The 27,723-nt window shown below is 41.8% G+C and overlaps 1 protein-coding gene and 1 pseudogene across 1 annotated transcript; one reads left to right on the forward strand and one right to left on the reverse strand.

The window, feature by feature from the left end:
- The first annotated feature begins 8,871 nt into the window (after positions 1-8,871).
- Positions 8,872-10,479, forward strand: LOC136503607 (uncharacterized; annotated as a pseudogene).
- A 5,634-nt stretch (positions 10,480-16,113) lies between these two features.
- On the reverse strand, positions 16,114-18,850 carry LOC136503608 (uncharacterized). Its single transcript, XM_066498628.1, has 4 exons — positions 16,978-18,850; positions 16,773-16,804; positions 16,420-16,593; positions 16,114-16,281 (listed from the first exon to the last, which is right to left on the reverse strand). The coding sequence occupies exons 1-4, from the start codon at positions 18,848-18,850 to the stop codon at positions 16,114-16,116; spliced, it is 2,247 nt and encodes a 748-aa protein (XP_066354725.1).
- Positions 18,851-27,723: the final 8,873 nt, after the last annotated feature.

The raw sequence follows: 27,723 nt of genomic DNA on the forward strand, positions 1-27,723 counted from the left end.
TTCCTCAAATCACCACTTCCATGTTAGCCTTCCAAGTACCACACTTGGTTTACCTACACATAGGCAGCAAGCCCCTACACTAAGGAGAAGTGACCTCTCTCTAAGAATCATTCTTGACACTCACTTGAAATATCTTGATTGATTGATCCAAGTGATGGACTTAATCTTGATGAGTAACCTTGATTCCTTCTTTAAGTCCTCTTCTTTCTACTTATTTAAGTTCTTTTCTTTCTACCAAATGATCTTCAATTATCACTTGAACTTAAACTTCATCTTCATCTTAAGTTTGGTTTTATCTTCCAATTTGAGTACCGAATGTGTGCAAAGTACACTCCACAATCAAATACCCTTGTACTCATAGCTTGTCATACTTCTAGATTATCTCAAAACCAAACTTAGGTGCCTCAATTACTTATAAACATGTTTCCAATTTGAGGACCTTTCAATCAAAGTGACTCTAGATCAATCCAACATTTGTCAATTTTCTGGTAGATTTTGTATTCTTCAAAGAAAAATGCATATCTCCCAAAGTACAAATCCAAATAGCACGAAATTTGGTGGAGATGTGAATAACTAAGTTATCTAGCAGCTATAAAAATTTGAGCTTCATTTGACTTATAGATTGCTACCAGATTTCAATTCTTCCACCATTGTTACATGCTGAAAACTGCTGCACTATAGCTAACAAGATCCACTCCAAAACCAAAGCATATTTTATCGAATTCTCATGAAATTTGTACAACATATTATACCATAAGTCTAGAGCATGTATATCAATTTTTATGCCAATCCAATAAGTTTTGATCACTCAAACATGGCTAAGATCATAGCTTACTCAGATTTTCAATATAGGACAGATTTCAATCACTTGAGCTATACTTCATCAAATGTGAATCAAACTTGAAACTAACTTGTTTGAATACTTTCACAAGACATAAATCCATTCAATGCCAATGGTACCTACAATCAATCATCCATCTTTTGATAGTACCCAAATAATTTTGGGTCATCTCAAGTTAGGAGCAACATACTTAGGCATAGCCGTAGTATGAGTAGCGAGATGTTTTACAATAGCAACCATAGAGGTGCCATTACCATCCTTCCTAAGCATAGAATTATTATAAATTGAAATAGGCTTAGGAGTGTTACCTAGAGGACAAGAATGTGCCATGCACTACTAGAAACTTGAATTTCTCTGTGGATGACTAATTTTTCTGTGCGTTTTTTTCGGCACGCATAGAAAAATAATAAATTTTCTGTCGGTTTCAAAATATCCCGACAGAAAAATACAAAAACCCACAGAATAATTATATGATTTTTCTATGCGTGGGAGTAAACACACAGAAAAAATAAACACTCACAGAAAAATTGAAATTATTATGTTGGTTCTTTAAATCCTCATAGAAAAAATATATACACGCACAGAAAAATTAGTATTATTGTGTCGGTTCTTTTATAAACGCACAGAAAACATACACACGCATAGAAAAATTCAAATGACCACTAGGATTTAGCGTTTGCACCCTTCATTTTGGCGTTCGTGCTTTTCGTTTTGGCGTTTGGGCGTTCTCATGAAAAGAAAATACATTAATTAATAAAAATAAAAAAACCAGAAAAGTCCCTTACCTACTGCCGCTGCCCCCCAACATCCTCGCACATGCTCGGTTTTGTCACGCATGCACGCAAACGCTGCGCCACCGCCGCAGCTCCGCACGTAGCATGCCCCATCGCCACAGCAGCTCCGCTCCCATGTTGTCCACAGCAACCAGGTCGACAGCCTCTAGATCCGCGCCTCCCTAAGCTCCCCGCCGCCCACCAGCACTGATTTCGTGCCCTCGCCTTCCCTAGCCCACCGGCCGCCGCACCCTCCCCTTCCCTAGCCCACCGGCGGCCGCGCCCCCTCCCATGCGCTGGCCTAGGTCCACCGGCCGCTAGGCGCTGGGCACTGGGTGCCAGCCGCTGGCCGCTGGGTGCTAGCTGCTGGCCACTGGTGCTCTGGGGCACGTCCCTAGGGACCTTCCCCTCCACTACTCATCTTAGCATGACAACCCTCCTCTCCCTGTTGGTCTCCCCTGCCCTGCTCTTCCATCCTCTAGATCTGGCCACCAGTGCAGTCTGCTTCGGTTAAGATACACTTCTCTCTTCACTGATCCTATTTACCTTAAAGAATGGAAAAGATGCGACCCATTATGTTCGTGATAACTTGCCATGGGTCATCATGGAAGATGTAGATTTTTTGCAAACTGATAGTAAGTTTGTAGAGATTCTTTCATCACAAGGGACTTTCTTCTAGAATGATGACACTTACAAGATAGGTTGTAAGTGTTCTAGAGAAAGAGGCCAAAAGGCACACAAGGGGTGCAGGTATCCTTTCATACAAGCTGCTCTAGTAGTTATCAGAAAGCAGAGTAAATTTAGGTACCTAAGCCTATTGTTTTCCTCCCTCAGTATTTCATTCTCTTCTTTTCCACTTAGAAGCAAACAATGTGCCCTAAATCATTTAGAATGATTAGAGATTCCAAATGGTCAAATAGCTCAAGTATGAATATTAAATATGTCAGCGAAAGTCGAGGTGTCACTGACGATTAACAAAGAGGAACATGCACTACACTATAGGAAACTGTAAAATATAGCTATGAAATATTATTCCTTCACTATTAGGCAAAGCAAACATCCTAAGTACCTCTAGGTTTTAGTAATGGCAATAGTCACCACCGAGGCGCAGTCAAATCAAAAGCAACGACATAATCCGCCAAGGAAAGCAATTTCAGTCAATGAAATAGAAAATGCATCTGGTAGTATCAGTTCTTGTTCTACATTTGCTTGAAAAGTTTGCTTGGGCCTTCTCTATTGGTGTTGTGAGTGAGATTAACCTATGTCCCTCACATGATGAGGATGCTCTGCTCTAAAATTTTGTAAATGCTTGTTACTTTGGTTCCTTTGCAATGGATCTGGACCAGGGTTTGGTCCTAGAACTATAAAATAAAAACAGAAAACATGTACCTTGGTTATCACGTAGACATCCATGTTGCTTCCACTACCCAAGTCATTGAAGATACCTGCGCATATTGCTTCCGACACCAGTTGTATTCCCTCTTCCCTCTAGAATATATAATATTGATAATTTCATGACATGTACCTGTTCAGTACCTATAGGCAGCATATCAGCCATAGTGGCCTCACTAATAGCATGAAATTTTTTTACTAGAAATTCTAATCTCATGTCCCTGATGTACTGCAATAAAGATTTTGGGCTAAGCAAGGACTAAAGGTTCCTGTTGGAGGTAGACAGTGAAGAGTTGTTGAGTACCTGTGAGACTCAAGGTACACTTCTTTCTTCACTAGTTTTATTTGTTGTATGACAATGTTGTTATTCTACATTTTATTTGTGTGCCCACTTGTTTGAGTTTGGAATGTCCGTCCTTGTACCAAAAATAATTGAGCTTTCTTTGTTGTGATATCTAATATATTAATATTTGAAACAGAACTAATTAATATGTCAAACCGAACATGGATGTATAATGGTTGGCAACGTGGCAAAGCTCCCTCAAATGAATGGATTGATGGAACCAATGAATTCTTGAATAGTGCATTTTCAATTCCTAGTGTAGCTAAAAATGATACTATTAAGTGTCCTTGTGCACGATGTCGGAACTACTTTAGGCATGTAAGATACACTATAGAGATGCATTTGTGTAGGCATGGTTTTAAGGAAGACTATGAAACTTGGACTGCGCATGGTGAGGGGCTGATTTCACATGATGGATATGATGGTGTGGGAAATAGAGAGGGCACTAATGAAGTTGATCAGATGGATCAAATATTGGTTGAGCTTGCTGGGCACCATCCACCTATACTGGATGCTAAACCATTAGCATATGCCAAAGCTTTCTATAGGATGGTTGCTAGTGTAGATGAGTTGGTGCATGATAGAACCACACACTCATGCTTGTCTGCTGTAGCTCGCTTGTTTGCTGTGAAGTCATGGTACAACATGTCCGTCATAGAATATGATGATATACTCGACATAGTACATGAACTCCTTCCTCCTGACTCCAAGTTACCTAATGACTTCTACCAATCTAGGAAATTATTAGAGGGTCTTGGTATGCAATATATCAAAATTGATGTTTGCTATAACAATTGCATGCTATTATTCAAAGATAACAAGGACAAAGATAAATATGATTTTTATGGTGCTAATCGGTATGTGGAAGGGGGAACAAAGGTTGCACGCAAAGTTTTGTGCTATCTTCCAATCACAAATAGGCTGCAAAGGCTATATCTACATGGGGAGACAACCAAGTTAATGAGATCATATAGTCCCACAACATGTGGTAAGATGGTGCACCCTTGTGACGAAGAGGCTTGGCAACAATTTAATGTGGACTATCTAGAATTTGCACAGGAAAAAAGAAATGTGCGCCTTGCAGTAGCAACAGATGGTTTCCAACCATTTGATGTGAATGCTGCACCTTACTCATGTTGGCCAGTCTTTGTGACCCCACTGAACCTACCTCATGGCACACTCTTAAGGTCTGAGTATATTTTCCTCGCACTTGTTGTTCCTGGTTCAGAGCATCCTAGTAGAAAATTGAACATTTTAATGCAGCCCTTAGTTGACGAATTTCAAGAACTATGGAAGGGGTCACAAAATGGGATGCTTCATTGAAGGAGGAGTTTACAATGAGAGGAATCTACCTTTGGTCAGTACATGACTTTATGGCTTATGGGGACTTTTCTGGCTGGAGCACCCATGGTAGGTTGTCATGCCCATATGGGTGTGGTTGTCGAGGATTCCTACTCCCTAATGGGCATAAGGCTTGCTGGTTTGATACCCATAGGCATTTCTTGCCTGAAGATCATCCATTTAGAAATGACTTAATGCTTTTTGCAAGAACACCAAGGTGTTTGATGAGGCACCTAAATACTTAATAGGGGAGGAAGTGCAAGCCCATGTGAACCCGTTTGCTAGTGATACACAAACCTACGGTAGATTGCACAATTGGACACATGTACTTTGTTTTAGGCAGCTTCCATATTTCCATAAGTTGCTACTTCCACACAATATTGATGTAATGCATAATGAAAAGAATATGGGTGAAGCCATATGGAACAAATGTTTTGACATAGCCAAAAAGAGCAAAGATAATGTGAAAGCTAGGCTAGATTTGGCTATTATATGTAATCGTCCTTCCATGCATTTGGTGCAATAGAGCAATGGGCAATGGGATAGGCCTAGAGGTCCATTCAGCATTCACAAAGATGTTAAGCCAACCATCTTGCAATGGTTCAAAGAATTGTAGTTCCTTGACTCATATGCATCCAATCTGAAGCGTGGTGTGAATCTGCTGCAAAAGAAAAATTTTGGACTAAAAAGTCATGATTATCACATCTTTATGGAAAGGTTGCTCCCTGTAGTGTTTTGTGGGTTTTTGCCAGATAATGTGTGGCGTTGTTTGGCTGAGCTTAGTTTCTTCTATCGGCAATTGTGTGCCAAAGAGATTAGAAAAGATGTTATCTGCTCTATAGAGGAGAATGTTGTAGTGCTTCTTTACAAAATGGAGAAGATATTTCCTCCTGGTTTCTTCAATGTTATGCAACATCTCATCATACATCTGCCTTATGAAGCATGATTAGGTGGTCCTGTCCTAGCACATTGGTGCTATCCATATGAGAGGTAAATCTAGAAATATTCAAATAACTAGTTTATTTATGTCACTGGCCGTAAGTTAGCTATCTGTAATATGTTGCTCTCACTTCATAGGTGTATCCAAAAACTTAGGAAGAAAGTAAGAAATAAGGCTCGTGTTGAGGCTGGCATTGATGAAGCATTTCTTGTTGAAGAGGCTGCAAATACACTAAGTCAATATTTTAGACCCCATGCTCCATCTATTAGAAATAAGGTGCCTCGCTATGATGATTGTGCATCTTCATTTCAAGGTACATGTGACCTTGACATTTTTAAATGTCTAGGTCGTTGCATGAGCCCTACAGGTGTTCGTGAACTCTCAAACAAGGAGTACAAGGTTGCTTTTCTATACATATTGACAAACATGCCGGAGATGGATGCTTTCTTCACGTATGTTCTACCAAAAATGTCATTACTATTCTATTCTAGATTTTTTATTATCTAGGCATAACAAGAATTTTGTTCATGTAGACACTTTGATAATGAACAATGGAAGAGCCGTATAGCTCCCACAGACTAGCAACATCATGATTTAAGGTTAAATGGTTGGAAAATAGCCGTGGTATACAATCTGGTCCAAATTTTTTGATTGGTTCAAAGAGCAAGTAATTTTCTCATACACTTCAACATTTGTTCTGTTCCAACATTGTGAATTATGATAAAAACTTATCACATAATTTGTGTTTTTAGTGCTTGAAAACAGCTAGCATTCACAATGCTCTATTCCAAATGTCCTATGGTTACTGCCCTTGAGTTAGGTCCTATGGATGTTATGATGTCAATGGCTATAGATTCCGTTCAAAGAAATATGAGAGTGGAAGAGTAGGGCTAACAACTATTAATAGCGGTGTTTGTGTAACTTCTTTTGATGAATCAGACAATGCTCTAGAGTATTATGGAATCATAGAAGATATAATTAAAATTGAGTGGGAAGGCAGCATGAAACTAGAGTTGGTGTTGTTTTATTGCTCCTGGTTTGATCCAACACCCAATGGATTGAGGCGTATTGAAGATCTAGGCTTGGTAGAGATCAATCATACATTAAGATTATCAAATTTTGACCCATTTGTGATGGCTAGTCAGGTTACTCAGGTGTACTATCTATCATACCCGTGTAAGAACAAAGAGTTGTCTTCATGGTGCGTTGTCTACCATGTTGCTCCACATGGATGTGTGCCTATGAATGAAAGCCATAGTGAAGCTATGAATATGGAAGGGGTAGTGTAGGATGTCTACCAAGCGGATGGTTTGGATGGCGCCTTTGTCATTGATTTGAGTGATGCCTTAGACTCCATAATTGCAATGGGATCAGATGAGGTTACTGACCCAAAAGACTTGGAAGCAATACATAAACAAGTTGTTCTGGATGAGGAATATGATGAAGAAGCTATTGAAGAAGAGGAAGAGACGGAAGAGTATGATGAAGCAATGGATGAAGAAGATGAAGAAACTTATGATCCAAATGATTTTTGAATATGCAGTCCAAAATATATGTTTTAGTTATGCTATTTGTTATGCATAAGATCCTATGTAACTGTTTTTGAATATGCAGCCAATAGTCCAGTATTATTAATATATCAGTTTGCATGTGTGCTTTAGTATTACTAAATCTGAATTCATGTTGTTTTTCTCCAATCCTTTATCTAATGCAATATGCAGTCTAAAATATATTTGAATATATGCAGTCCAGTATTTTTTGTGAATGTGCAGCCAGTAGTCCATAATTATTAATATAGCAGTTTCCATGTTTGCTGCCCCTCCAATAATTTGTTGTCTGATGCACTATTTGTTTTAAGATGGATCTAACATATTGTATCTACTGCAGATGGTTAGTTCACGCAACAAATGTGTACCCAGTTTTCATGCAGCCAAAAGGAATGATGGTTCTGAAAGTGCAGGTGGTTCCATGGTCCATTCCATTCGACACACACGCCGTGTAGCCAACAGCAGTGCAACCCAAACAAATGAAAGTTCTAGAACTATAGGCGATGCCTCACAAAGGACAATAGTTGTTGAAGCTCCCCCAATAGAGCCACCCAAGAAAAGAGGAAGGAAGGCAGGGTCTCGAACAAAATTTAAACAACCTCCACGTGGTGTTAAAGTGGCTCTTAAACCAAGTGGTGATGAGTGAGTGCATTTCTTGTTTGATTCTTTGTTGGCTCCTAATCTTTGGTGCTAGTAATTTGTTAGCTTGATTCTTCTTTGCATACAATCTATCACTGTCTCAGTTAAGTGTGCAGTTTTTTTGTATCTACTAGCAGCTGCACATGATGTCCTTTTGCTAGCATATGCACATAATCCTTGCAGCCAACCTTTTATACTGACCTATTACTATATAATATATATTTATAGGCAATTCAATTATATTTACTATCTGCCACCTTACAAAAACACTACTCAGCTTGGGGTCATACTTAGAAGAGAATATCCAGGTGTGATTATGGAGGTGGATGAGAACGGTGATGAATTCAAGCGCCCAGCTTTGGATTGGGCTGATTATTTTCATAAAAATCCTAAGGCTACGGAAATGACAAGGGGAGAGAAAGTGGTTTCCGAATTTTGGGTAAGATACCTATGTTCAATCTGAAATTTCTGAGCAACATCTAAAACTTGAAATTTCTAAAATCTATGCAATGTGAAACCTATGTTTATGGTTTTGTACACATGCAACATTTGTTCCAAGTTGCAGCAGGAGATCAACAAGATGCGGACTATGTTCTATTTGAAGAAAAGGGTGAGGAACATGATGTATTAAGTCCACGTGGATGCTGTCAAGGAGTACTACATGGAAATAAAACACATAGAAATCAAAGATGCAGTAGCATGCCATATTGACCTCGAGTATGATCAATACAAGCAAGGAAAACTCGAGTGGTTGAATGATGAGGTGTGGCTCCTCCTTTGTGCTTATTGGTGCTCAGATGAGTACAAGGTCAAACGTAAGAGGGGGCAAACATCTCGCTCAAGTAATGAAGATATTGCTCAAAAGCGAGGAGGATCTAGACCATTCACAGAGACACAACAAGTATTGGTATGCACGTGTATATTCTTTATTCTTTAATGTCTTTTTAGGAATTTAGTAGCTTATTGTATATTCATATCTCATTGGAAAATTTACTATTTTTTAGGAAGCTAACTTTGGACCACAGAAAGCAACCCTAATTAATACATTTGTTGTGATGAAATCTGGCATGAAAAGCCTGGATAGTAATGGCAGATGTGGTCCAATCAGTAGCCACAAAGCACAGAAACTCATGGTATGTATGTGACATGTGTGCTGAAAATTTCTGCTTGTACAGTTCTGGTGTGTATACTACTTCGAGTACTTACAGGACGTCTTTTGTGGAACTTCTTAATACAAAAGTTGTAGATAATTTAAGTATCTTCACTATTCTAAAATTTCATGACTTCATGTCATTAGGTTTGGGAGTTACAATTTTTTGAAGTTTCCTGTCAGCTTATGTTCATATCTGCACAACAATGCTTATTTGTGCCTTTTCACCCTGTTAACTTAAGAATCAGGTCTATGTTATAACTAGAAAGATGTGGAGAACTTCTTAAACTTTCCAAAATATTAAAGAACATATTTTTCTGTGATCTAGAACTCTAGTTATGATTTATTTAAGTGACTTTCTTGCTGCTGTCCAGAAATTTTAGAATACAATGTTACCACGTTTTGGCTATCTGTAAATCTGTAGAATATGTTTCCTTGTTCTGGTCTTTGTAGGATGACTACCTTGTTGCTGTTAAGAGGATAGAATGTGCAAACAAAGAGGATGGAGATGGTGCAGACATGGAAGTGGATGGGCATGAGGTTGAGCAACAACAATATTTGAATGGAAAGGCGCTATATGATGTGTCTAGTGGTGCCCCAAGAAAGCATGAGTGTCTTGCCATAGCAAATGGTGCGGTTAAGTCTTTAGATGTCAGGGTAGCCGGAAGGGAAAGAAGTGTGCGTCCATCAAATTCAGTGACTATGCAAAACATGTCTCAAGAAATGGAAGAGCTACGTCATGCAAATGGAAGGCTAGAATGAGAGAATTATGAAAAGGACAACGCACTGCAGCAAAACAAAGTTCTTGTAGGCTTGGTACTGGTATGTGCAATGCTCTTGTAAATAATTCACCAATATTATATATGAATTATCTAATGATTTGAATCTAAAATATCTGTGCTTGCAATACACTTGTAGAACCTTTACCAAGAGACAGGAAGGGTTGTACCAGAAGAAGCGTTACGACACTTGTCCGCTATGCAAGCAATTGTGAGTATATCTTCATTCCACTATCAATATGTTTTGTAGCTGTCAGATCCATCGCTTAGAGATTTTAATATGGAAAGGAAGTAGAAACTGATTAGTATTTTGTGGGTACTATTTAGAATGTCAACACACAGTGCAGCAGTGAGGAAGTGGCCTCATGTTGATTGTTGTATAGCTACTGCAGTGAATTTGCATGGCTATTGCAGTGAGGAAGTAGCCTTATGTTGATTTGTAATGTTTCACACCTTGAAAACCAGCAGTTTGAATACTTTAAACCTTGTCCAATTCCACTTACTTTTGTAACCTTGTCCAATTTAGAGGCTTTGCTAAAAGCGTTATATTGTTGGAAGACAATTCCACTTACTGTAATTTTGTTCACATTCAGGCAACTGGGTCTTCTCATGCTGCCTTAGAATGTGCCAACAATGGTAATGATGTTGGCCACACCAATGGGGATCTTCATGCTGCAAACGTTGACAACAATCAAGGTTCTGACAACAATGGCGATCATGCATCGATAATGTGATGGTTGTGTTTAGTTGCAAAACATGGATGTGATGGTGGTTTCTTCTTTTGTAGAGTTGTGTTTTTGCACATTAACTAGTAGGTGGCTCTAATATGTTAGCTTTAGTTTTAGCTATAATATGACTCAATGATGCATGCTGGTACTTTACTCATCTTGACTGAGACTTAAACTGCTGAGATGAGATGGTAATGCTTTTGAATGTATTGATGCCGGGCCATTTGGACATCATCTATATGTAGCCCGGATGCCATTAATGAATGTGCTAAACATTTGGATCTTTATATGTATGCTATCTATTATGTTGTGATGAAATTATAGTATGAACAATCCATATTTAATATGTTGTTGCTACTATTCTATTTTTATATAATTATTGTATCCAATTTACTGCATGGTTGTGTTTTTTCTGTCGGTGGTCTGTTATTTTTCTATTGCAGTGAGGAAAAAAATTTCAAACATTTTTCCTGTGAGTGTACCTCTACGACTCTATCGGGACAACATCGACAGAAAAATCATTTTTCTATCGGGTTTTCCTTTTTTCTGTGAGGATTAATGCACACAACATTTAAATTTAATCTGGGTTAACGCAATTTTTCAGTGCGTGTAACAACCACAGAAAAATTGTTTCTAACAGCAAACACACAGAACAATTGAATTTTTCTATCATTATATTTCCGTGTGTATTTTTCTGAGGGTACACCGTCAGAAAAATATTTTTCTGACGGTATTCGTATTTTTCTGTGTGTTTTAGCACATATAGAAGAATGCAAGTTTCCAGTAGTGATGTGTCTCCTTTTCCGGCATGAGTAGCATTTTCTCTTTGATTGAGCCTTCTCTTCCTTGCTCATGTGGTGCTTCTCATTGCCTTGCCTCTCATGGATTGCTTGAGCCTTCTTCTCAAGCTTGGTAGGACACTTAGAGGCAAAGTGTCCCGTACTTCCATACTTGAAGCACTTGATGTGAGCATAATCTTTTTTCTCATCTTCATTCTTTCTCATCATCTTGGCATCTTGAGTTTGCATTGGATACTTTGTCTTTCCACCCCTTCTTGTTTTCTTCTTCTTTATCATCAAATCACCAACATCTTCATGGTTGATCTTGATTTGTTCTTGGGGTGTCTTTTCTTGCTCAACTTGTGGCTTTGGTTGAGGCTCTTCTAGTTGCTTCACCAATTGCTTGGTTGGGCACATTGAGGTAAGATCACTCTAAGTGCGACACTTGAAGCACTTCACATGCTTGAGCCTCTCTTCTTCTTTTATCTTCTTGAGCTTCTCAATGTTAGGGCAACTATTTGCAAGGTGTCTAGCTTCATGACACCGGTAGCACATGGTATGAGAGAGCTTTCTTTGTTGTAGCTTCTTCATCTTTCTTTCTCTCTTTCTTTCACCCTTTGTCATCTTCTTTTTGAAGCCAAGGCCACACTTGTCATCATAGTTTCTTTGAGTCTTCAACATGTGCTCAAAGGTGACTTTTGAGTTATAGCACCTCTCTAACTTGTTGCTCAAATTCTTCACTTTATTTTTGATCTCATTGTTCTCCTTCAAAAGGTTAGTCTCACAAGACATAGAAGTAGAACAAGCATCTATATGTGAAGAACATGGCATTTCTAATAAATCATCACAAGAGGTGGATACATGCTTCTTTCCTACATCACACGGGTTAGCAACAATTTATGATTTATCATTTGATCCATGTGATGAGCTCTCATTATTTTTAAGTTTCTTTGTAAACACTTTAATGAGAGAAGCATGTTGTTCTAATAATTCTTCATGAGATGCAAGTATTGTCTCATGATTCAATTTTAGCTCATCAAGTAATTTCTTATGTTCTTCACAAGAGTTCTTTAGAAATGAGTTTTCATTTTTCCAATTTCAATGTTTTAGCTTTCTCATTTTCTAAAGACATGGTCATGCTAGCAAGTCTACTAACAAGCTCATCATATGAATCAACATGATTAACCACATTAGCATTTGATACCTTGGTGTCATCTTGTGACATGAAACAATGTGGTGTAGTTTGAGAGCTTGTAGTAGCATCATCATCATGGCTTGAGCATGAACCAACATCATCAAGATCACCACCAAGTGTGCTTGAGGTAGAATCTTCATGTGCAACACTTGTGGCCTCATCATCAACCTTGCCAAGTGAACTTGTAGTGGATCGATCATCATCATCACTTGACCATGAGGTGGAGCAATCTTCCACAATCACTGAATTGCGGTCATGCTCAACATCCTCATCTACCATCCACCACATTTGAGGGCAAATAAACTTAAAATTATACATCATCCAATTTTTTCATCGTGTAAAGTGTGTGCCATAAAAAATGCGTGAACAATCAACATCTAGTCCATAAGTTGCCATCCTCTCGGGTCAGTGAAGACCACAAATGAGAGACCTAGCTCCGATACCACTTGTAGGGTCGAGATGGCGACTAGAGGGGGGGTGAATAGTCATTTCTAAAACTTAATCGCGCCGGCTAACCAAAATAAGTGTGGAATTAAATCTATCGGTCTAGCCAAGACTACACCCCTCTATCTATGTTCTCTAGCACCTTGCAAAGATCCTAATTAAGCAATTAAGGTGCCGGGCTAGCTAGAGCTCACCTAACCAATTCTAGAAGCAAGGTCACACAAACCTATGCCACTAGTACTTCAAGCAATGAGGGAGCTCCTACTCATGCTAGTAAGCAAAAGCACAAAGCCACCTAAACTCACTAGCAATGCTCAATAACAAGGCAACCAATACCAAATTAGAGAGCGCAAATACTTAGCTACACAAACTAAGCAATGTGACTAACAAGGTTACACAAACCAAATTAGCCACGCAAGGGAGCTACTTCTATGCTACACAAGCTAGAAGGTAACTAGCAAGCTACACAAGCTAACTAATTACAAAAGCAAGTACACAAGCATAATGTATATGAAAGTAAATACAAGCTTGTGTAATGATGATGCAAACCAACGGGAATACAAGGATGACATGATGATTTTTTCTTGAGGTTCACGTGCTTGCCAACACGCTAGTCCTCGTTGAGACAAGCTCTAAGGTTGCCATCGGTCCTCTTGCTAGTGGTGACCCGCAAGTCACACTCTCCCACATGGAGCGCTTACCACAAGCTCTAGCACTTGACCCGGCCGGACCACTTGTTGCCCTTCGCGTCTCGCTTTACTAGAGTTGCTCTTCGTGGCTCCCGCGGGGCGAGCACAATACCCCTCACAAAGCTCTTCTCCGGAGCACCACATAAGCTTCTTGCGGGCTTTGACAGAGACCACCACCAAGCCACCTAGGAGGTGGCAACCTCCAAGAGTAACAAGCACCATCGGCTTGCAACTCAATCACCTACTGCCACTTGATGTAACCTCGCGATGCAATCGCACTAGAATCGCTCTCTCACATAATCGAATGATCACTATCAAGCGTATGTGAGATGGAGGGCTCCCAAGCACTCTCAAGCATGGACACAAAGTCCCCCAAGGTGCTCAGCCTCATCCATGGCTGAGACCACCTTATATTTATAGCCCCATGGGCTAAAATAGCCGTTACCCCATCACTAGGCGTTTTTCGGGACGACCGGACGCGTAGGTCATGTGCACCGGACGCGTTTGGTCACGTCTGGTGGGGACCAGATGTGTCCGGTCGCCTATGTCTGATCGCTGCCTGACCGCCATGTGTCCCATTCAAACTAGCCATTACTGCCAACGACTCTCTCTAACATGTCAAATCGGACGCGTCTGGTGTGCCGACCGGACATAGGAGGGCCAGCGTCCGGTCGAGTCCAGAGAGCTCCCAGAGCTGCTCAACCTCGACCGGACACATCTAGTGTGACCGACCAGACATAGGATGGGCAGCATCCGGTCGAGTCTAGAGAGCTCCCAGAGCTGCTCAACTCCGACTGGACATGTCCGGTGTGGACGACCGGACGCGCCCCTACATCCGGTCCACTCTAGACCAACACCAACGCTCCACATCACCATGACCGGATGCTACACAGTGATTGCTCAGTGTCTAGTTACTGCTACGAGCCAGAGTCTGGTCACCTCGGTAACTCTGCCCGCACCTGGCTAGATTAGCGGACACGTCCGGTAAAGACATCGGACGCGTCCAGTCACCCCGTGACCAGCGCAATCAACTCCTTTTCTTCACCAACTTCTTCACCTTTGCAAATGTACCAACACCACCAAGTGTATACTACCATGTGTATGTGTGTTAGCATTTTCACAATCATTTTTCCAAAGGATTAGCCACTCAACTTGCCACGCCACTCAATCCTAGTGACGATGCAAAGTTAGATTACTCGAGTGGCACTAGATGACCGATATGCAAACAAGTTTGCCCCTCTTGATAGTACGACCATCTATCCTAAACCCAGTCATCAACTTCTCTACACACCTATGACCGGTGAAATGAAATGCCCAAGGTTATACCTTTGCCTTGCGCATTCTATTCCATCTCCTCCATTGTTGATGCAACACATGCACCAACCAATCACCAAATGATATGATCCACTTCATATCATCATGTGACCATATTGGTTCATCGATCTTGATTTCACTTGCTTTTCACCATTGCCTTTGTTCATCGGCATCAAGTCTTGCTCAAGCTTCACCACCACATGGTCCATCGCTCCAAAGCCTTCGACTTGCCCTTCATGCTTGCAACCGGTCCATTAAGCCAAGTCATATCTTGATCTTCTCCACCTTGATCACATGACTCAATGTCATGTCTCATGTGTAATGAGCTCCTTCATCATCACATGTATGAGCTTTGCAACATCTCCGAGCCATTTCAACCTTCATGGCATATGTTGCTCATACACATGTGGCAACCATCTAGGCAGATTATAGGTCTATAACCAGCTAGGAAGCCCCTCTTGCAGGCATCCAAAGAAACATACAAGGATGAGACTAGGTTTCCAACAAGATTAAGATAGAAAGTGCTTCCTGGATTGCTTCTTCTCAATTCATGTGCATAATCCCACAACTTATTGTACTGCTCTTCTTCATCACCAAGTATCTGCTTCATAGCTAGTCTCCTGGCCCTAGCAAGTGTAGTTCTTGGGGGTGTCAGATTTCATTCCGTCTGGACTATCCTTGCAAAGTTAGTTAGTGTCATCTTCTTGTCAGCCCGAAATGACTCTAAGTATGTATGAGCAAGCCACCTTGAGGTACATCCAATGTTTTTAAGGCGGTAAAGCAAGGCGAGGCGACCAACTACCGCCTTACGCTAAAGTGAGTAAGGCGTAAGGCGAGGCGACGCCTTACGGCCATCCAACAGTAGTATAGACTAGAGAACTGGAAGCATGTCATACCTTGGTGTTGTCCTCTCCTGTGCAGCCCGCAGCCCCAAGTGTGCATCCAACAATACATTGCAATGGAGAGACAATTCAGGTTAGTACCTAGGTATTTCATAGGGAATATGGCACCAGCAAAAAAAGAAATTAGTTGAGGGACAGGTAAAGATTAACGAGTAGATAAGCACACTGCCACAAATAAAACCATTACACAAGTAGTTCAACAATAATCCACTAAACAAGATAACTGGAGTGCTCAGTGAGCACATTCCACAATACTACAATACTAGTGCATAAATAGTCTAGCACAAATACTCTCACAACTCTCAAGCATCATTAAGTCAATAGAAGTCATCCTCCATCACAAAAGGATCTGAATTGCCACCACCACCACCAGCTTGATCACTTTTGTCAGCAACAATAGGTGCAATTTCACCATAGTCATCAACTTCCACATCATCAACCAGATATTCTTCATCAGAGTTATCATCTTCCATGTCTTCATCCTCCTATGGTTCATAAGTCCTCCTAATTGGGGCAGTAGCTGCTGCAGACCGCCTACGAGTATAAGTTCTATCAATATTAGTTGCATCGCCGCAGGCTGCCCTAGGGAAATTACGACCACGATACATTTGGGATGCACCAACAGCCTCATCAACTTGATCCCATGTAATTTCAAGTCCACGGCCATTATGGACTGGTTCCGCATCCACATCAACCCATTCATTGTTCCAATCAAAGTCTTCCAAACACAAAGGATCAAAGCTGCCTGCTCCTTTCTCATGTCGCTTTTGAAACCTCACTGCCATCTTTCGGTTGTACTGAACATAGACCAAATCATTAAGCCTTTATGCTCTAACCTGTTTCTTTTCTTAGTATGAATCTGCAATGGTAAAAATGCAAACAAAAGAAATATTCAGCAAGCATTAATAGATAGTAGATTTTATTTATTCCTTGAACTGGGATAATTGAGTACTTATGTAATTGATAGATTACTTACTGACTCAAATGTGCTCCAACAACGCTCACAACCTAAAGCCAAAACACAAAGCCCAACAACACGTTTTGCAAATCTTTGAAGCTCTATGGCTTTGCCACCATATGAACGCCACCATTCAACTAGATCAAGTGACCAAATAAACATTTTCATGTTAGAAATTAGGAAAGACTAAAAAATCAGATTGTACAGTCAGTGAATGACTTACTAGGAGACTTGGTTTTGATGTTGTTGATTGCAATTTTGTTGCTGAAGCTACCCCTTAAGTCCTCATATTCCAAAGCTTGGTCATCAATCTTGTTTTGAAGATCTTGGTCAGGCACCATTTTTGAAAGGACCTCAGTAAATGCAGACCTTAGCTTACCAGCCATAACATCATCTATTTTCAGGTCAAAATACTTGTTTGGGTTCAAATATAGTGCTGCCCCATATAATGGTTGGTCCATTTGATCTTCCCAATGCTTGTCAATGACTGCCAAGATACGCTTAAGCAAGTCTGCCTTTCCCCTAGTAGGGAAATTTTCTTTAATCTTTTTCTTTGCATATTCCATACAAAACTGAACCTCTAGCATTACTGGCCTCTCATCCCCATCAACTATCCTCAACAAAACAATAAGGGGCTGTGATGCTCTTAGGTAGTCCTCAACTGAGTTCCAAAATTCGGTTGAAAGGATGGTGTCATGCACTTTCTTTCCTGCTTCTATTCTTGCCAATTTGGACTTAGTCCAGTCATCACTTACAAATAGGAATTTCAGAGCATCCTTATGAGTGTGTAGGCTACGCAAAGTGAGGAAAGCAGTAGCAAAATGAGATACTCCTGGTCTAACAAGATCTCTACCTCCTGTCTTCTCCCTCATTGCATCAAGAAACCTCCCGTGCCTATAAATAAAGGTAGTAACTTGTCTTGCACGTGCAATAGGCTTGCTAAACTCCTTCATTTTGCCAATGTCCTCTAGCATGAGGTCCAAACAGTGTGCTGCACAAGGGGTCCAGAACAGTGTTGGAATTCTTTCCATAAAAAGCTTGCAAGCTGCCTTATAATTAGCACCGTTGTCAGTGACCACTTGAACAACCTTGTCTCTTCCAATGAGATCAATTCTCTGCTGTAGTAAATCTACCAACATTGGAGCATCATGTACTTCACTGGATGCATCAACAGACTCCAAGAAGAAAGTCCCCTCTGGACTATTGACTAGGAAATTAATGAGGTGACGGACCCGCCTATCTATCCACCCATCTGACATTAGTGTACAGCCATATTGCTTCCAAGCAGCCTCATGCTTCTCCTTTATTTTGTTGACCTGTTCCACAGCCTTTCCAAGCAATGGCACCCTCGCCTCATGGTAGCTTGGAGGTCTATATCCAGGTCCATACTGCCCAATGGCCTCACACATAATCTCAAGGCTCCTTGAGTTGATAGCATTGAGTGGTATTCTACACTCATAGAAGAAATTGGCCACATGCATATTGACTTCATCTCTTTCTTCCTTGGTCCTGATCCTTCCCTCCACACTGCTTTGTGCAGGTCCATTCTTAGAATGCCTTTCCTCAACCACTTCTTTAGGTTTTTTCCGAAGCATGGTAATCACTGACTTCTTCTCTTTCTCTTTTGGTCTAGGTGGTAGATTTGCAAATTTGAGAGCAGATTGCTTCCTTTTGGATGATGTCCCTGAACTTGGATGTTGCACAGTTATACCAGATGACTGAGAGGTAGCATTAGCATTGTTTTGAACCTCCACCACTTGAACACCATCATCATCATCATCTAGGTTTAGCGCTCTCCTTCTTCCCTGAACTAGTGCTGCTTCCATTTCAGCAGCAATTGCTGTTGTTGTCTTCTCATATTTGAGAGCATCTCCATATCCACCTACAAGATGCTCCTTCAATCTCTTGATTCCAGACTTTACTTGAGTTCCACAGAGGATACACTCAACCAAATCTCTATTGCTAATTTCTGGCCAGAAGCCATACTTCCACCTAGGATCACCAGACCTGGCCTTCCTTTTTGGATCTGTCCTTGGATCATATTCAGCAGTACCTGAGCCTACACTTTGTGGACTTACAGTGCCTTGTGTTGCCATTTAGATGGACTCCTATGAAATACGACAAGCAAAGTAATTATTACGCCTTAAAAACATTGGAGATCAGTAACGATCAAGCTTTTAGAAGGTGGTTAAACTTGTTCTTTGAATGCCCTCTAGCTAAATTCATCTGTAGCCTATTGCACACGCTTTTGGTTAAACTGTAGGCCAAGCTCTTTTGAACAATTCTGGTCCTGGGTGATTCTATGCTTACCAACTGGAAAAGAATTCCATGTTGCTCAATGCTTCTGTATGTTGGTCCCTGTTGAGAGCTGGAAACAATGTGTGCTTTGAGAAGAAAATAACCAAATCTCCTATTATGTTCGTTCCTATCATACTGGGTAGGTCTCCGGAAGCAGGAAACCCCATAAGCTTTGGAGGAGGGACCTGAAGCTTTGAAGCAAATTGCCCTAAAGTTCCTCTAGTTGAGCAGATGCAGGGGTCACACATGGATCAAGCTCTAACAGGCCAAAGGGTTTGGTGGCTTAACCTCATCGCCATCTGAACACCTTGGGAACTAGAAGATGCTGGAGTGCATGTCTGTGCACTGTTGTTTTAGACTAGATGGTGGCAGTTTAGATTATGTTCAGTTGTTAGTTGTCTCGTCTTTCCAGGATGTTGGATTGTAATGGCATTGTTTTGCTTTCGTGTTCGTGGTAGTTTGCGTGTGCTGCTCAGTTCTGGGCCCTGTATTCCGTCAGGCCATTTACAGCATCATTTTGGTTTCGGGTGCTAATGTGGGTTGGTGAGACTTTTGAACGCGTTAATCATTGTACCATTTCTTGTAATTTCATTGCTTAGCAGTAATGAAATTTGGGTCACCCTGTTCTGGGGAAAAAAGAGAATGCTTTATATTGCATATGACCTGCCATCTGGTTCACAGATCAAACTAACACTGAGCACTGAGTATTAGTTCACTAAACACTAAATAATTGACAACTAGACAGGTTGGTATATAAAAAACAAATTGTCGTCTAGATTCCAGACACAAAGTAAAAGTGAGCAAAGCACCGAGCAAAACAAATATAAAGGATGTTGCTGTCCGGTCTGGCTCGAAAGAAGAGGTGTCCGGTCCAGCTCAAAAGAAGAGGCCACAAGCAAGTAGAAAACTACGAGCAGAGGAATCAATCAGTAGTTCAGTACCTGCTCGGCTCGGCGGGCAGACCAGAGGAGGCGGCAGACCAGAGGAGGCGGCTTAGCGGAGGACCAGAGGAGGCGGCTCGGCAGACGAGCAGAGGACCAGAGCACCTGCCGCGGCCCCGTGGGAGGCTGGTCCTCGTGGCTCGGCGGCAGCGACTTCTCCCGGCGGCGCGGGAGAACGCGTCTGCGCGGGCGAGCAGCAGCGGACCAGAGGAGGTGGCTCGGCAGACGGGCAGAGGACCAGAGCACCTACCGTGGCCCCGTGGGAGGCTGGTCCTCGTGGCTCGGCGGTAGCGACTTCTCCCGGTGGCGTGGGAGAACGCGTCCGCGTGGGCGAGGTGTGGCTTTCTGTTCTTCCCCTGCTCTCCCACTCGCTGGTAGGTCCGCTTCTCCCGCGCGCTCCTCTCTCTGCGCTCTATTTCTCCCGCGCGCCCACTCTTTTCCCTGCCCTTTCTTCCGCCATTTCCCGCTGCCCACAAACGGACCCCTGTATGGCGCCCGCCACGCACGATTAGGCGTGAATCGGATGCCAAATAGACGACTTTCGGACGCCATGGTAGTAAGGCGGACGCCATACTAATCTGAGGCGAGTCGTCCGCCAAGTCGTCCCGCCTGTAGCGCCTTGCCGATTAGGCGACGCCAAAGCGACGCCTTAAAAACATTGGGTACATCTCTTCAATGTCCACTTTCTTTGGCAAGTGTGCTGCCCATGATAAGTCTTGATCATCAATCCCTGAGTCCTGCTATCACTTGAAGCATATAAATTCCAAAGACACCCATCTGCACAATGAGCCTTAAACCTTTTCTTCTCATTCCTGGGCATCTTGATCTCTACCCTATGCTTCGTGCTATATTGTGTGATAGTCTTCCTGAGCATCTCAACTGATTCAAATATCATGCTAACTTTGAAGATGGGATTGTCTATGTCTTCACTTCTGAATGACTTAAACCTTAGACCTTGTCCTTCTTCATCAGATTCTGGCAATTCTAGCTCAGATTCATCTGTTGACTCCTCTCCATAACCAGCCAAAGATAAAACATTTGTCCCCTTCAGTTTGCTACCAACAGCCTTCTTGCCCTTACCTTTCTGCTACCCTTTGCTGCCAGTCTCCTCTGTAGCATCCTCATCAACATAGTCCACAAAAATATCATCATCATCTCCCTCTAAATCAAAATCACTATCACTGAAATCAAAGTCATCTACACTGTCACCATCATCTCCATGCACATCATGCTGCACTTAAATCTTGCTGCACTGATTCCTGCTCCATTTCAAAGTCATCTTCACTGTCACCATCATTTCCATGCACTGAATGCTTCACTGAATCTTGCTACACTGAATCTTCTCCTTCTTCCTTCCCAACATATCCTCCCTTGGCTGGGCTGATTACTGCAGGTAGTGAAGCAATTGGGTTTGCCACTATGTCATCCCCGTTTATGCCAGGCATGCTGTTATCATGATCAAAATAGACAATAAGGTTCTTCACCCCGTCAACAATGCCAGTCATCACCAATGTCTCTGAATCTGACTCAATTACCCTAAGTCCACGACCAAGGTCTATTCCAGGAAGCAACCAGTATATCTTCAGAGCATCTATTTTAGGACATTTCAACTCATCAACAAAATCCAATAACCACAATGGAGACCAGGTATCTACCTCGCAATGGTCAAACCAGTTCACTTTTCCACCAATGTAAGCCTTATCCGACTCCTGACCAACAAAGAAACCACAGTGGTGCACCTCAACAGTGAACTTGTGATCAGCATCGCCTACATTGAACCAAATGATGCTCATTACTACTTGATTTATTTAGGCTACACCAAAAACCCTAAACCCTAGCCACCAAAACAAATGAAATTGGCCTACACCAGGAACAAGTACATGCACACCACCGCATCCTAAAGGCACTAATAAGAAGGTTTTGAGCTTCGATTGACTAACCGTAGTCCGGCGGTGGTTCCCCTTCCGGTCGCAGGCACGGCGCCATGCCGCAGATTCACCGCAGTCGCGGCCGAAACCTGCGCTCCCCCGCCGCAATGTCACCTGCGGTCGCCTTGCCCCCGCCCCCGCCTCGCCCCCAGTTCACCGCATGGTGCCTCCGTCGCAAGGCGCCGTGCCCCCGCCGCCGCGTCGCCCCCAGCACGCCGAACTTGACGAAGACAGGAAGAGTTTTTGGAGATTGGCAGATGCGGACGGGCCTAGTTGCATAACGTCACATGTGGTCGGTATTCAATCGTGCGGCGCACGTGCTGCCACGTCGCCTGGAGGCCGCGCCAGATGGAAAGTGGGCCTCCGGTGAACCAATTGACAAGTTTATGGGCCCGTTATCCGCGTTTGCAAGTTGGTGGACCGGAATGGCACAGACTGACAAGTTAAAGGGCCGCCAGTGTATTTCACTCTTAAACTAATGTTGATGGAACCAGCTGCTGAATAAATTTACTATATGTAGTTCAATCAAACGAACCATGAGATAGATAATAATAACCAAGTTCTTCTCACCTATTGTTCATGCAGGCAAGCGCCATTGACCCACATGACGCCACCATACTGGCTAACCAGAGCCTATGCTGGCTGAAGCTGAGAGAAGGGGAGCGAGCTGTGTCCAGTGCTCAACAATGCCGAAGGTTGCGTCCTGATTGGGCTAAGGCATGGTACCGCGAGGGCACAGCTCTCAGCTTGCTGGCTCTCACGATACATAATAGCAGTAAGCCTTGCAACCAACATAATCTGATCTGTCCATTTGTAATTATGTCACCACCGTGTGCTGTTGACTATATATAATCTCGATTTGCAGAAGTACAAAGATGCGGCCGATGCGTTCGTGGAAGCGCTGAAACTTGACCCCGGGAACGATGAGGTCGAGAACGCGTTAAGGTATTAGCGCAATCTGCCGCTGCATATATAATTTCAGTGCTCACCCGAATGCGAGTCGTCAATCGTCATCCATGCATGCATGGCCGTGCTTTTTCTTTTTTTGCGAACACATTGGGAGCATTGACATCTGAACCGCAGCTCTTGCATACTGCATTTGTGTTGTGGATGGTACTCTTACTAGTCTTTTGATTCTTGAAACCTGCAGAGAGGCCATGCGGCATCGAGATGGTGGCAATGCAGGAGAGAACCCTTGAGCATTCATAATCCTCGGATCCTCAGCAGTCAGCACTCTATGGGGGCTGATCGATATTAGCTAGTTTTATTTGCTCCTTGAACTCAGATCATTCTGTGGCTTCAGGCCGGTAAGTTTATCAGGCAGGAACGAAGCATATATATGTTGATACAAGAAAAGATATGTGGACTCAGCGTTGGTGGTTATGTTAATGCTCGTTATTTAGTTGAAATCTCACCACTTGCAAGTTAGTCGATCCATCCAACTATCCAAAGCTTTAATCTTGATGTGGTCTTTTAATTTGTTGGCGTAAGCAATTTCTAGAGAGTATGCACATTGAGGTAGTCCTTTTTATTTTTGTTTCCCCTTTGAGAACAGCAGGAATGTAAATATGTACTCCTAATGCATAGGGTCTGAGGATTTTGTTCTTGTGTGTGTTGGGAGTTCAGCAGCTCATTTGCCGACGAGCGACGAGCTTTGAATGTCGACGGCTGGGCCGTATTTGACTTGTTCGATCGAGACATGGCGGCCGTCCCACTACTATTTGCATTTCTATTTTTTGTTTTCTTGCACAATCCCTTCAATTAATAAAAATTAAAAAAAGCAAAATTACGTTGTAACACAAGCTAGTCGGAATCTATTGAATCCTTGAAGTACGTACAAATGTAAGCAAGCGTTAGCATTCTAGATTGATTTATACCATTTGCGTTCGCACATTATCCTTCACTAGATATGTGCTGTGTTATTTTGTGAGGATCTCTTTTTTCTTTTATGCTTGACTTTGATGCGGAGGATGATTTTTGGAGGACGTGGAAAAGACCAAGAAGCTCGTGGCATTCAGACCACCGCTATAGCATGAGCAGGGAAGGAATGTGGTGTACGCGTGTAGTACCACAGAGCTGAGCCCACCACACACGATTTAAGGCCCTCTTTGAGCGGGTGCGTATCAGGCCCACTCCAGACCGTAATGAGGAACGGACTGAGCTGATTAAGACGCAAAGTACGGCCCTCACTGTTACAGCCCAAACGGATTCCAGTCCATCAGAAGTGGAGATCCAACTGTTTCACGTGTTGGGCTTTCCGCCAATGGCACAGAGAAATGCTCGCGGCCCATAGATCTTACGGGCGCGCATCGGTCTCCCCTCCTGGCCGAGGCCTTTTACGAGGCCGATTATCTGCTCAAGAAAAAGAAAAAAAAACGAGGCCGATTCTTTCGCCAAGTCAGGGCCCACCTCTATCACTCTCGTCTCTATACATTTCTGGGCGTTTATTTTTTTTTCGTTTAATTTAGCAGTAGCTTTCATGGGATGGGAAGGCAGCAGCGCACGAAGCTTCCCATCGAAATTTTAAATCCTGTGTAGTACTAGTACGCGGACTAGTGCCAGTTTGGATGCCAAAATTTTTTTTGCGTTACTGTAGCGTTTTCGTTGTTATTTAATAATTAGTATCTAATCATAGTTTAATTATGCTTAAAAGATTCGTCTCGTGGATTTTGTTTAAACTATGTAATTAATTTTATTTTTTATTTATATTTAATGCTTCATACATGTGTTCAAAGATTCGATGTGACGAAGAATTTTGAAAAATTTCACGTTTTGAGTGCAACTAAACATGCCCCTAGTGTATGTACAGGAAAAAACAACAAATTCGCGCTTATTCTATTCGAAAATCATCAAGCTATGATTTGATGCGCACGAGCCTCGGGACTGCATCTGCATGCAGCTGCAGCCATCGCGCGAGCCGCAAGCTTGTGTTTAGTTCGCCGATTTTAGGAAATTGGCTACGGCGGTACTTTCGTTTTTATTTGTTAATTAGTGTTTAATTATAAACTAATTAGATTTAAAATGTTCGTTTCGTAATTTTTAACTAAATTGTATAATTAGTTTTTTTTGTCTATATTTAATGCTCCATGCACGTATCGCAAGATTCAATATGATGACTACTGTAGCACTTTTTTTAAAACTTTTTGGAACTAAATAAGCACCGAACCCCTGTGGGGTTGAGATGCGTGCTATAACTCATTCCTAGAAAAATCATGTGCGGCAGAGACTAATTAGCTCCTTCCACAAACAAGAAAATAAGGGGTGTTGGATTGCAACTTCCTAAATTTTGGTCGTTATCCCATTGAATATTTGAATATATGCATGGAATATTAAATATAGACTAATTATGAAACTAGTTGCATAGTTTGCGACTAATTTACGAGACGAATCTTTTAAGTCTAATTAGTCCATGATTTGATAATATTTTGCTACAGTAACATGCGCTAATGACGGATTAATTAGGCTTAAAAATTCATCTCGTGTAGTACTGACGGATTATGTAATTTGTTTTTTTATTAGTATCCGAACACCCCATGTAACATCCTCCCGACACATCCAAACACCCCCTAATTCTATATTTGAGCTAAATTATCTTTCTGTTAAATTTGACTAATTTTATACAAAATGGTATCAATACTTATATCTTCAAAAAGCTTGTTATAGAAATACTTTATAAAATCATATGATATTTATTTCGTATCATCAACTTTAATGTATTTTTTGCAAATCTGATTAAAATTTCATACCTTTTGAAAATTTTACCTTTTTTTACAAAGAGGGTAGTATTTTTTTTGTATTTTGGCACGTGATGCTACTCCATGCTTGTAATTTTTTAAAAAAAAACAATGTGTTTTTATCAGGTTGGAGTGACTATTTCTCCATGTTTGGGTGAATACTAAAAATTCACATAGATTATGGTGAGGATCTTATCAAAATCGCTTCTCCATTTATATTCGAAGCTATAAAAAATCCACTTCTTATCACTATTTATTCAATCCCCGTTAGAAGCACTTCACGCCTGCTTCCCCACAAAAATGACTCTTAGGTTGTTGAAACTAAGAATCAATAAATGGAGCTCTATCAAATAGTCCATTCACTTTGCGCATTTGGTGATAAGAAACACTTAAGTATGTCAAGCTAACCAGCTGACATACCGATGATTTTGTTTGCTCTTTCAACAAAAAAAAAAGAAACGATTATGTTTTCTCATCCAGACAGAATCATGCTTATGCATGGTTCTAATAGCCAGCTATACTACTACATAAAACTTAACCGCGGCGGCGGTCTCGGACAAAAGGTCATGGTAAATGGGATATTTTCCGAGGCGGTTGAATGCCCACCTCGGTTCATCAAATAAAAAATAAAAAAATAAAAAATCCATGGATAAGCCCGGCGAGCCCATCCACGCGTCGCCGCCGCCGCAGTTGCTCGTCGATGACGCATCCGCACCGGACTGTTGGGATCCGCCCGCCCGCCTCTAGATCTGGTCACCCGCCACCGGATTCGGCCTCCAGCCGCCAGGATCCGGGTGCACGTCGCCTGCTCTGGCCGCAGGCCGCCCGCCGTCGAATCTGGAGAAAGGGCGCGGCTGCGGCCCCCAGCCACTGCGCCGCCGCCGGGAGAGGAGGGGAGGAGCGCCGCCGCTACCGCTCACCGGATCCACTGCCGCGGCACGAGCACCGTCGGATCTACGTGGAGGAGGAGCTGCTCATGCCGGATCTGCGTGGAGGAGGCACCGGATCCACGGTGGTTGAGGTGGTTGTTGATATTTATTAATGTGTCACTTATTTTAAGTAGTCACCCTATGTTGTTTACATTCCTTAGCATCTTTTACTAGGTTGTCATCCCTAGTGTTGGTGTCAGAAATGCTTCTTGGTAACACCTGGTGCCACTTCTAGAATGACACTAAGAAGTACTTTAATATTTCATATGACTAGAAAGAATATGTATAAATGAAAGGAATTTGTAAGCGCACAGATAATTATACCATCGTAGCACTTTACCCGAGAGTATTCTAGGTATCGTTATTTATATTTTTACCACAGGGAAGGTCTGGCACGGACATGTATTGATAACTTATGCTATTGATGGAGAAGTAAATCATAACTAATATTCTACTCACAACATGGGTAAGTCATAGGATAAAATATGTATATGATAAGTATGGATTAATGATAAATCACTCAAAGAACTCCTTTCTATGGCATTAGCATGGTTAAGTAGAATATTAGAGTAATAATTCCTAAGTCATTCTTAATTACAAATCAAAGCATACATTGATTAGTGTAATTACACCTAATAGTCATGGCTAAGGTCATCCTTATATCTACACATAAGGGATATTACTAAGAAAGATTAAGAACAGAGCTTGTTCTTCCTTCATAACCGACCCTACTTGCACCTATATTCGAGGAGTGAACTACAAATGACACAACGGGAGTGTCACATCTATGATCTATCACATGACCAGAATATAGGGTGTATCCGCAGGTAAACAACGTATAAGCACCACGCTAACACAATGCCGACCACTCACCCCGTGCACACCAGAGCGAGCGCTATACGAACTTATACATAAATATGATGATAAACTAGCTATACTAAGTATATAATCAAAGCAGACGATGAACATTAACTAAGAACATGAATATTGTGAATACCAATGTTGTTATAACAATTATAGCAAATATATAAAACTAATGAGAGATACAAAAGAGATGGGGTACAAAGATTATACCAAACACCGCTCTTGACAAGATCAGGAATCCAAGCGAAGCCTGCTTGCCTCCCTCTAGACCTAGC

This window comes from Miscanthus floridulus, chromosome 14 (assembly GCF_019320115.1).
Source record: "Miscanthus floridulus cultivar M001 chromosome 14, ASM1932011v1, whole genome shotgun sequence".
In the NCBI taxonomy this organism is placed as follows: Eukaryota; Viridiplantae; Streptophyta; class Magnoliopsida; order Poales; family Poaceae; genus Miscanthus; species Miscanthus floridulus.